The following is a 12,037-nucleotide window of genomic DNA, read 5'->3' on the forward strand; positions in this document are numbered from 1 at the left end:
TGGGAGAAACCAGCCTAGGGCTTGCCAAGGGCAGGTGGGCAGCACCCGCCTCACCACGACACAAGCCACAGAGGGCTGGATCACAAACAATAACAAAACAATAGCCCCACACCGCCGCTCGCTTCATTTTGCAACTAAAACAAAGGGACGCCGGTCCGGTCCGGTCCGGGCGCTCCCGCCGCCTCCCTCAGCGAAGCGCACACCACCCACCGCGGCCGTTAACGGTCGCTCCTTCCTTCCTCCCTCCCTCCCTCCCGCCCGCGCTGAAGCGCCGTCCCGCCGACGCTCGCGCCCGCAGCCCCGCCCCTTCCTCCGGCGCCCCGCCCCCGCCGCCGTTGCGGGGCTTCCGGCGGCGCGTGTCGCGGCGGTGGCACGCGGCCCGAGGTGCTCCGCCCTCCGGACGGGGTAGGGTGGTGGCTGCGCTCGCGCGCGCGCGGGGTGGGAGGGGAAGGGAAGGGGGCCGCGCTGGCCACCGGGGCCCCTCCCGTCGGGACGTGGCCCGGTGAGCGCGATGGCGGGCTCGGGGGCAGCCCCGTGCGGTGCCGATCCTGGTCCTGTGCGGCGGGTGAGGCCGGCCGCAGGTGTGTGCCCGCCCAATGGCCGGGCCGCAGGGACGGCTCCCCGGCGGTGGTTCGGTGGTTGTCGGTGCCGGGGCGGGCTGCTGTCTGGGCGGCGGGGAGGGGACCGGGCGGCGGTGGGGGCGCCAGGCAGCCCCGCCTGCTCCGCGGTGGGGGAGCCCCACCGGTGCCCGTGGGTCTCGATGAGACCTGACCCTTCGAAGGTCCGTGTCGGCAGGGAGCGCGGGCACCCCGGGAGTGCGACATTAGGGGAGGAGATGGGGCACAGCGGAGGAGCCATTGTAGGAGCCGGCAGCGCCGGGGTGTCGTCTCCTATGCCTGTCCCAGTAGCGCCGGGCTCCCCACAGGTGTTCAGTGCTGCGCGGTACCTGTTGTGTTACACGAGTTGCACCTCCCTGCCCCAGTTGACCCGTCACGACACGACAGAAGCGCAGGGCGGGAGCTCAGCTGGCAGTACTTCCGTATTTGTTATTTTAGTACGTGTTTCGGGGCGCTTCACTTGGTGTGACTTGTTATTTATCGTAGCGCAGGCTGGTGATTGGACGGTGGGAGATAGTTCCGTGGCCTAATCCGCTCTGGTCAGGGCAGTGGGGAGGCGGCTGACATACAGAGTATGCTTGCATTGAGAGGTGGTACAACATGGTGAAGGGAAAATGGAAACACAGATGCACTTCAGTTGATTATTGAGAGTAGCATTGAATGGGGATATTTTTACTTTTTTTTCTGCATGAGGAGGAGAGTTTCACCATAGGTGGAAGGGCAGCTGGTTTGATGCTAGTAACTTCAGGCTCTCTGTAGAATGACCCGTTTTAAAAAAGGGGCTACCTGATGATTTACCCATAGTGAGAAACAATTACTTATATGTGAATTGTGTGTGTCAACAACGGTCACCCTTGCCGTGTTGCAGATGCCTGAGGAACTTTTGTCTGTTTTGTGCTGTGATGCTAACACTGTGCAGTGAGCTCTGCTCCTAGCAGGAAGGAATGGGCAGTCAGTGAAGTAATCTGAAATTACTGGATTTCCTATGTTTTAATGCTCATGATGGCACCACAAACAAGATTTTAAATAGATGTAATTGTCATGATGTTCCATTATTTTTCAAACTGTAAATTTATAAGTCCCAAATGGCTGCTCATAGTGCCATAACACAAAAAGAAACACAGCAAATAGGGCCTGAGTTTAAAGTGTGCTTAAAGAGCTTATTAATTTTTAATTAATATTAGCTTCTGGTTTCAATAAGTTGAGTGTAGATGTTAGTATAATCTAGGTAATTAACAGTGAGAGATACTAACCTGTGGTAAAAATACTCTGGTTTAGCCTGTAATGTACAGATCCGGTATTCCCTCTGTTCATTAATGTACAAAGATAATTGAGAGATTTACCATCTTTTATCTAAGACATGTATATTAAATTGCATTAATCTTTCTTCAGAGATAATACAATCTATTGCTTTTGTCATTTATATGTTCTTTGTAATTTGTCGGTGTTGTTGTTTCATTTATAGTCAAATGAAAGAAAACTCGGCACAGTAGTCCCAAGTGTGAGATTAGCAAAGCTGGTGTAAAGGGGAATTAATACCTCTGTGGCTTTAAAAATCAAACCTGATGTGTATACATGACTTGTAGGTACATGTGCTTTTCAAATAGTACAAATTCTTGTCTAACACATGCTTTGCCAGGGATGGTTAAGGGCATCATTTCAGGAGGAAATATAAAATAGATTTGTGTACATAAAATCCCTGTAAAGAGGGGCAAAATAGAAGAAGACTGAAAAGATCTATGGCTTTTGAATGCTTTAGTTTAATTAGTGCCTGTTCCCATGAAATCTGTACAGAATCCATAAGACATTTTCCTTTATATAGGTTTGTTGTGTTTGAAAGAAGTGAATTACAGTCTTAGAAGACTTTATGTATAGTATGAAGGGAAGAAGAGTTAATCATAATAGAAAAAGGGTATTTCCTCATGTAATTGAAATAGCTGTCAGTTAAGTAACGATCTGAATAGGAGAGACTGTAAGTAAAGTGATGGGCTGTAATGTATTTTGAAAGAAGGTGGCATCTCTCTCTCCTAGGAAAGTTTTATGCCACGCCTAGTCCGGTCTGGTTCTCTGAAGTCCTGTCTATTTTGTGAACTCAAAGGTAACATTCCATGGCCCTTTGCGCTGGTCTGACTTGAGGGTCTTGCAGTCTTACTGCCTCTTAGGGCCAGCACTCATTTTTGTTAACTAGCAGTGAGTTATTTCAGGGGAATGAACAGACTGAACCCTACACTTGCTTGCAGGAGTGGTTTGTGTCTGGGTGGGAGAGCCCTGATATTCCTCAGAATTGCTGGCTGGAGAGGTGGCTGAGGAGCGGAGAGGGATGAGTCTGCATGGGCGTGAGGTGGGAGGGCAGAGCTCAGGCAGCCCCAAGAGGCCAGGGGTGAGACACAGTCTGGAAGTGCAAAATGGGCAGGTAGGCCTGGGACAGCAACTCACAATGTTGCTGTGCATTCGTAGTGCATTGCTTTTTGTTTCTGACTGAACAGTTAACACCCTCAGTGCTAGTCTGTGGTGGCCACTGGAGTTCCTGATGTTTAATAGTGCCATTTCAGTCTGTTTAGTGATATATTGACAGAAAAAAATGATTATATGAAAGAAGCCAAATAAAAGGAAAGAAGTAGAAGGCTGCTTCTTGGGAGGAGGATAATAAGACACAGTTAAAAGAAACCTTTATTAAGCTTCAGTTTGGCATAATTATGCCTGTACAAGTAGAAATCAATAATATGCAACAGGCCAAAGACGCTGTCAGCTATTGGAAGGTATAGTTGCATAGGCCTAAATGGATGTCTTAAAAGTAATCAAGCAGTCTGGGGGAGGGGGAATTTTTCCACATAAACTTTGCATGTACATGAACTGCTCCATTCCAGCACTGTTTATCTTAACTCTTTGTATAGGCCTGAGTCTGCATTTTAATCTTTTTTTGCAAAGTTAAGTCCCTTTAGTTGGAAACCAGCTTGACCTGTGGTAGTTCCTGAAGAAATCTCTCCATATCATCTGGCCCGACTGATCCGTATTTAATGTAATTCTTGCACTGGCTTATTATCCTTTAACCTTCTGAGCAATTTTTCTTTGGTCTTTTAACTGTACACAATTTTTGACACTTCTTTTAAAATGCCAAAAGAAGAGTTCTTATTTGTATTGTAGTCCTAATGCTCATTTTCCTTCTTTTTTAATAATTTTCTCTTTCCTCTTACTGGAAACTAATCTACTAAATTCTATATTGCTTTTAACTCTTTGGAAGTAATTTACCTCCAGTTGTATTGTTTAAACTAATACGTTTTTATGAAAGCTGTATGCTCCTCCCTGTTTCTTCCTACTTACTTACTTTTCAGCCTGTTGACCAACGTTAGCCAAAATTGACAAAGTGGTGTAAGTGTCAAAGATACCAATTTTTTCCAGGCTTTATGAAAATAATTTCCATTTCTGCTAATGGAAAATTTGCCGCATGATTTCAAGTTACCTGCTCTGTTAGACCTGGCTTAAACTAGCCAGCTAGTTGATGCCTAGCTCTGAACCAGTTGGTGGTTGAGCTGCTCTTTGACAAGCTGATAAGGAGCACAGCTGAGTTTTACAACAGTGCTTTAAGAGCTCCTGGCTGTGGCCAGAGGAAGCCTGGAGTTTGCAATGCAAACGTGAAGTGTAGTGTGTATGTGAGAAGTGTAGGATGTGTATGTGAGATAAGTGATTCGTACCTGATCTTGAAATACCTCATATTCTTAAAATTGAGCTCTGTAAAGCTATAATTTCCATGGAGCAGCCTTCAAAACATGTTAATTAGTGAAATTTTGAGTTAGAAGCTGGTGTATATTCTGGTTTATATGTGATTCCAGGGTTTGACAGCAGTAAGTTTGTTGAAGTTTAATGTCTGTTGGCATATTCTGTAAATAGATTTTTCTTTTTAAGAGGGAAAAATCCAGGAAGAGGATGTATTTGTAATCTTCATTTACATCTTACAGCAGCTCCATGCTGTAAAGATAAAATAACAGTTTTCAGTTTGGAGTTCTTTTGTTTCTTGGGGTGGATTTCTTTTTGTGTTTTGTTTTTCGGTTTGTTGTTGTTTTGGGGTTTTTTGATTGGTGTTTTTTTGGGTTTTTTTGTGAGGAGGAGAGATTGGGGGTTGTGGTGCTTTTATTCCCGGTGCCCTTTCTAAAAAGTAGTTCAACAGGATGTTTGGGGGAAATGTGACATTATTGGGTTTTGGCATTTCAGGAGAGCTTGAAGTGGATCCAGCATACTGTCTTATGCATTCCCTTCTGCACTGAATGTCAGGGGTAATTCATGTTGCTGACAGCTATGTCAACATGTGAAACTGAGTGAAGGACAAGAACTAAACAAAAAGCTAATAATAGAAGAGGCATGAAAGTGAAAAGTGAACACTTTTTAGTAAACTTTCTCACTGTCACAAGTAAGAGGGTCAAATAGTGCAGCCTGTCCTTATCTGTTACCACAAGCTCCTTCTTGTTGGCAATGTTCAAGCCAAAGAGAGCTGTTATGTGCATTTTGTCATTATGGGAAACAAGCAATTTACCTAAGAAAAAAACCTCTGGGTTTATGTAGAGACATACAAAAGTAATTCTGATTAATCTCAATTTGTTCAGTTATTTACCCTACTTCAAAAGCTCTATGAAGAATGGTACCCATTGCACACATCAGTTTGTCTGCCAGGCAATAAGAGGCAACATGGTAGTTGTTGTTTGATGCATCTTTTGCAGTAGAAGAGTCAGCTCTGTTGGTTCAGTGATTTACTGCACTATGTATCCTGTGGTAAACTAACTGGCGACTCCAGTACAGGCTGTTGAAGAAATGTTGATTCTATTTTGAGACGTGCTTAGTCATCCCTGTTTTGACCTCTTAACAGGTTACAGGCATTACTTGTTTTTCTTTCCTAGTAAAGCTGATGAACAAGTTAATCAGAAGGCCAGTTTGTGAGAAAGTTTGTAGTGCTAGAGGATGTGAATTCTGGAGTGCTGTGTTATTGCCCAAGTGTGTTGTGTACTGCTAGCAGTAATCAGAGAAAATGTTCTGCATTTATTGTGTTAGTAAATCTAAAAGTTTACATCATGCAGATATGAAGTGGCTGCTATATATGGGACAAGCATATGTAAGAGGATCTTTACTAGTAGGGAATATGATACAGCCCGAGGACAACATTCAGCTATAAATATTTCTTCACACCTGTTGTAAATAGAAAACTTTACTAAAGAGTCTTGCTTTCAATTTGACTTTCTCTAATTGCTAAACCTGCTTGTATGTTTGTCTTGTGATTTGGTGTAGGCTGTGTAAACTACATCTGTACCTTAATTATTAGTATGTTTTGTGTTGATTTTTTAGGTGGCCTAGCAGCATGCAGATCTAGTACATTTTGTGTTTAACTGGGTTGTTACATAAATTAAAATATTTTCTCTTATCAGAAGTAAAATGCTTTCTATGGGGACTTCAGCTTCTGATGCCAAGACTCTTTTGAAGACTTACTTTGTTGCTTGGCTTAAACGAAGATGATGTTGTTAATGAATTCTGAGCATCCTTCAGGAGGCTGGTGATCCTTCTATTGTTGGTGAATGCTGTCATGGACAACTTTCAAAGGGTAAAGGCAGTGGTTTTGTGAGTGTTTCAGGCTAGTGCTCTGATATAGGAAGCAGTGGGTTAATTTTTTGGTTTATATTAACTGCCCAAAGCTCAACTTTTTTCACTCTTAAAACTGTTCACAAATCATGGGAACAAATTAGATAACAGTTTGCTGGAGCGGCTGTCCAGCTTTCTACATGAGCTATCTTTAAGAGTTTATTTTTTCCCCAGATTCTAGCATAATATAGATACACTTGAGCTAGCTTTAAATGAACTAATTTGGGTCTAGTGAGTCTTACTGCAAAATATAAGCAGTGAAGTAACTTAGGTTTTGTTGAGCTGTTTGCTGCTACAGCCGTACTTCAGTACTTTGTTTAGAAGTCAGTTTTATTTTAAGTATTTTGAAACTATACTATGGATAATTTTAGCTGTACCTTCAGATACTCTTCTACAGTTGTTTACTGCAAAGGCCAGATTTCATTTCATACTTGATTTCATTTCATACTTGATCTCATTTCCATAAGTTGATGCAAGATTTTTTTTTTTCCTTTTAATAAATCTCTGAAAATAATGCTTTATGTAATCATTAGCCTTTTGTTGCTTGAGGGCTAGTTTTGGCTAATGTTTCTTCATAGTCTTTTTTTTAAACACAGTAAATGGGAAGCTGCACATAATTGCCTCTAACTAAATAATTGTCTTAAAATAAAATGTAGTAGTTTATTGCTGGTTTAGTAGCAGTATTTTGTTTAAGACAATATCTAAAGGAGTACACTTTGCTTTCTAAGAATGCTTTATCTGCCTACTATGTTTATTCATTCTGTTTTATCAGCTCTTTTCCAAAACACCACAAGCAGTTAATGCACCTTATAAAGGACTCCTGACCTTTTGCATCTTCCCAAGTCAGATCTAGATGTCACCAGTGTTTCCCATGTTAACAGTTCTGAGCATGTTTTACTATATGTGCCTTCGGCGCCGAGCTAGGACAGCGACGAGAGGAGAAATGAACAGCCGGAGGGCTATTGAATCAAACACCCGAGCCTTACCTATCAATGTTGAAATAGTTCAGTATGCCAAAGAAGTGTTGGATTTCAGCTCTCACTATGGTAGTGAAAACAGCATGTCATATACCATGTGGAATTTAGCAGGTATTCCTAATGTGTACCCTAGTTCTGGTGACTTTACTCAGACTGCGGTCTTTCGAACTTATGGAACCTGGTGGGATCGTTGCCCTAGTGCTCGACTGCCGTTCAAGAGGACACCACCGACCTTCTGTAGCCAGGATTACGTGGAACTCGCTTTTGAGGAACCAGTTTATCCCACTGCAGTGCACATTCTGGAAACGTATCATCCTGGAGCTGTAGTCAGGATTTTGGCATGCTCTGCAAACCCTTACTCACAAAATCTGCCAGCTGAAGTAAGGTAATTTTTTTTTTCTCCTTTATGCTTTCCTGTAAGATGTTAAATGCTACAAATAATGCTGTGTAGCAACCTTTACTTCCTAGTACTTCTGTTTTATATCTGATCCACTGATGTTTCCTCTATTTCTGTATGTTTTTAAAACTCTGGTGACATGTTTTGATAGCAACTTGAGATGTGGGGTTTTTTTGTAGGAATTAATGCAGATCCTAATTACATTCGTGTAATGATAGTTTTTGTGTTGGAATTTTAATGAGTAATAATTATTATGTATGTACAAAAATCACTTTTGAAGTGACATTTCCGAGTTCTTCTCTTTCTCCAATAAGAAAAGCAAATGGTGTAGGAGAGGCTGAGGATTCATGATTGCTGTATCATCCTTCTCCAAGTAGCCATAAACTTTCTTCTGGCTGCATATGTTAGGTTTTATGTATAGTACAATCAAGCACTGTAAGTGTTCGTACGGAAATGGGGCGAAACACAGAAGCACAGAACAGTTGGACAAAAGGTGATGCTATTTGTCTGATCTTTATTTGTGGTATGATCAAAGGGTGTTAGCCACACATTCTTACACTTGCTTCATAAACTAAAAGAAGCCGATTTGATCTTGTTGGTTTTCCTCGTAGTAGGAAGTCATGATGCAATTTCATTTTGGGGGCAGGAAGATGGAGACCTGGAAATTGGTAAGATAATAAAGAAAAACACTGTACAGGGTGTGAAGCTCTTAGTGAGGAGATGAGGAAATAGAAATGGAAGGAGAAAGAGAACAGGTAAAAGCATAGTGGGGAAGAACACGGGGAAAAGCCATCAGTATATGCAGTCAAAGCATTCTGTATACATCAAAAAGACACTAAATAACCCATAAAAGAAAACTGATGGAAGAAAGACTATCCTCTAGAAAATAAGATGCCAAACAAATACTGTATTCCTTTAAAATGCACGCTGTGGTGGTATAAGCACTGTTAGCTTGGATACTGGGTGATTTTTTTCCTGACTTGCCTGTTACAGAGGCAACTAAAAAGCATACTTTGAGGTCTAATTTAGTATCCCATGCTTGCTAATACTAGGCCATTGATGTTTATTCAAAATCCCTAGAAAATCAGGTGTCACGTTATATATTCAAAATTCCCGATTAGTATATTTTGTGTGGTTCTGCCACTTACTGTTTTTTGGTGCTGTTGTTTTACAGCACTCTGATAAGTATGTACTGTATAGCTCTAAAGTAAACATCCGAATTAAAGGGACAGTGATAGATCAAACTAATAATAATAGGCCATCTAGCTTCGGAAGTAGGAGAAGTGTGTTTGGCACTGTAATACAGAACTTATTTATGGAATGATATGTGGTGAAGGCAGCTTTTAAGACTTTTGAACTTAGAACCTATTTGTGAAATGATTTTTGGTCAATTACTCTGTGAACTTTCATTTTACGACTTTATTTTATGATGTAGCGCAAATTTATGAAGATATTTCTGTAACTTGATAATACTGCTTTAGAGTAATAGTAAGATTGTGTGCTGCAGGATGGTATGAAGGTATAGTTCTGAGTAATAAGCTAATGCTGTTTTATAGAAATGCCTGTTTAGGTTTTGGCTCTTAAAATACTACTTCTTGTAGTTTTGTGTAAAGACCAATAAGCGTTGTAGGAAAGCTTAAGAAGTGTTAACTGAAAGAGCTATTTGGTAAGGAGCCTTATGAATAAAATAATTTCAGAGTGTTAAAAGAAGGTGAAAGTAAAAATACTTAAAAATACTAGTATGAAACTTCTTGGATGTGCTTTATGACTGCGCTTGGGGTGTGGACAGAGCTAGACCTCAGGCTTTCCGTTTTCGTTATAAATAAGGATGAACTTTCTGTAGGACCCTGCTTTTGAATTTGTAGGCAAGAGTATCTTCTGTTCTGCCTACCTACGTTAACAGTATCTTGGTTAGAAGAAGGTTGTCTCAGGGAGCCTCAGAAGAAGTTGTCTGTGCTGCATCTTCAGGACTTGTCAGTTTTGATGCTAGGAAAGTGTTAGACTTTTTTTGTTTGTTTCCTTTTGGCTTACCTTTCCTCAGCAGGGCTTGTCTGTTGAGAGCTGCACATTTGGTTTGGCTCTTTCTTCTGAAAGAGACAAACATGTCTTAATGTCTCGAAGGGAAGATAAAGGAACTCTTTCTCCACATGAGGTATGCAATACTTTTCCTCTGTTCATTCGCTCCCCTTTATAAGGGGAATATGAAGAGTTGCAAGAATGTGGTCTCTTTTCTGCTTCAGTTCTTGGACCCTTGTTTTCATTTCCAAAAATTTTCTGAGGTATCAACTAAGAATTATGTTTTTTGAAGGTGAAATGCTGCTGATAATCTCAGTTATTCTGTGTTGAATTGATGTTTTGGACTTGAAGAACTGTTGTACTATTTCCTTCTGTTAAAAAGGCCCTGTATGAATTACTAGGACACTTAGAATTTGTCTTCCTCCTCTTTCTGTTTTGATGCAAAATTTTAAATCATCTTATTCCCTAAAAACCTTAAAGTACTGTTTTGTTTTATCTGCTGACTCTGGATCTGTTTCTTTCTGAACACCAGTGTAGAAAAGGCAGGTCATTAGAAAAGTTCCTTTTCATCAGTTCTTACTTTGATATGAAGAAAAGACCATATTAATGGTGAATTCAAAAATGTTGAGAGGAAAAAGTCTCTTGAGACTTGTTTAAATGTTATGTTTAGTGGATTATACTAGTTGAGCTGAGTAGTCTTTTTATTCTTTGTTTAATATTTAAAACATCAGCTTATCCAAGACTGCTGTATGCAAAAACCTTTAACTTACAAGAGGCTCTGTAAGGACATGGACCACCACAGCCCTCACTCAAGGGGACTTTATATAATCTTGTAGAAAAGTGGCTATAGCTCACATTGGCCAGTGTGTTGCTGTTGCTCACTTTATGCTTCAATTGTCTGAAAAACACACAGGTGTTCAGAAAAAGGTTTTTAGTCATGTTCCTCGGTTGCTGGTGCACTGAATACTGCTATCAGTTACAGCTTTGTATGGTGCTTTCTCAGATCAGCTTTATTCAGAGCCATTTTTAGAGGTGGGATCAGCTCTTCAGCAGTTAATGTGAAATTACTTTCAACTAACTTCCAGCAATTTGAGATTTCTCTGTCTTCTCATAACTTTTGCTGCTTTAAACAGAGAAGACTTTACATCACTCTCTTCTGCATAAAACAATTTTTAAAAATCGTAAATGTCATAGAAACTGCTGTATTTACACATGAAGACCTGTGCTTTTCATCAGTGCCGCTTACACGTTGACTGTTGAGAAGTGTTTGGTTGTTTCTTAAACTATATTAACATTATGTTGGTATCCATGTATAGATTTGTTACATGAATTATCTGAGTGCAGAAAATTCAAGCAAAAATTAATAATCGGAAATTAAGGCAGTATTGTAGCATAGAGTCTCAGTTGTTATATGGTGAAGGAATCCACCCCTTTCTTGTGTTGTGTTCTACTATTGTTATACTAGTGTAGCCTTGAGATTTTTGTGTTGTTGTCCTGGGTTCAGCAGTAGCAGTCAGTTTTTCTCCTTCTTAGTAGCTGCTGCAGCACTGTGTTTTTGACTTTCAGCCTGGGAACAAAGCTGATAACACAGATGTTTAGACTGACCAAGGACTTTGTGAGTCTCATGCTCTGCCAGGGAGGAGGAGAAGCCGGGAGGAAGCAGAGACAGGACACCTGACCCAAACTAGCCAAAGAGGTATTCCATACCACAGCACGTCATGCCCAGGAGGTAGAACTGAGAGTTCCGGGAAGGGCTGGATCACTGCAGGGTGGGGGTGAGGTACCGGTTGGTGAGCGGTTGTATTCTCTTCCTTGTTATTTCCTTTATCATTATTACTATTAGTGGTAGCAGTAGTGATTTGTGTTATACCTTAGTTATTAAACTGTTCTTATCTCAACCCATGGGAGTTGCATTCTTTTGATTCTCCTCCCCGTCCCTCCAGAAGCGGAGGGAAGAAAGGTGTGGGGGGAAGTAGACTGCGTGGTTCTGATTTACGACCTGGGCTTAAACCACGACAGTTGTGGTGCACATTCTCTGTACTTAGGGTTTGTTGACAGCATGTGGCCCTCTTTGGGCAGTGGAAGAACTGGCTTAGAACTGCAGGGACTCTTAACTCATGTAGGTTATAGCGACACTATATATTCATGTGCTTTTATAAAAAGCTTAAAACTAGAGATTCCTAACTAGTCTGAGATGTGTGGCTGTGCTTGGGGTAATGTTTCATAGCATATAGGTGCTAGAGAGTGTCCAAAGAGGTGGGACAAAGCTGGTAAAGCTCTAGAGCACAAGTTTTATGAGAAGCGTTTGAAGGATCTGGATTTGTTTATCCTGGAGAAGAGAAGGCTCCGGGGGGACTTTATTGCTCTCTGCAACTACCTGAAAGGAGGTTATAGCCAGGTGGTGGTCG

General features: G+C 41.3%; 1 protein-coding gene across 1 annotated transcript in view; it reads left to right on the plus strand.

The window, feature by feature from the left end:
* Positions 1 to 379: 379 nt before the first annotated feature.
* The window catches only part of FBXL4 (F-box and leucine rich repeat protein 4), a 61,651-nt gene continuing 49,993 nt past the window's right edge, over positions 380 to 12,037 (plus strand). The window contains exons 1-3 of the mRNA XM_080616952.1: positions 380 to 405; positions 6,029 to 6,201; positions 7,012 to 7,601. Coding sequence (XP_080473078.1) covers positions 7,093 to 7,601 — 509 coding nt within the window. The 5' untranslated portion in view covers positions 380 to 405; positions 6,029 to 6,201; positions 7,012 to 7,092. The remainder of the gene's footprint in view (positions 406 to 6,028; positions 6,202 to 7,011; positions 7,602 to 12,037) is intronic.

This window comes from Psittacula echo, assembly GCF_963264785.1.
Source record: "Psittacula echo genome assembly, chromosome: 4".
Classification (NCBI taxonomy): Eukaryota; Metazoa; Chordata; class Aves; order Psittaciformes; family Psittacidae; genus Psittacula; species Psittacula echo.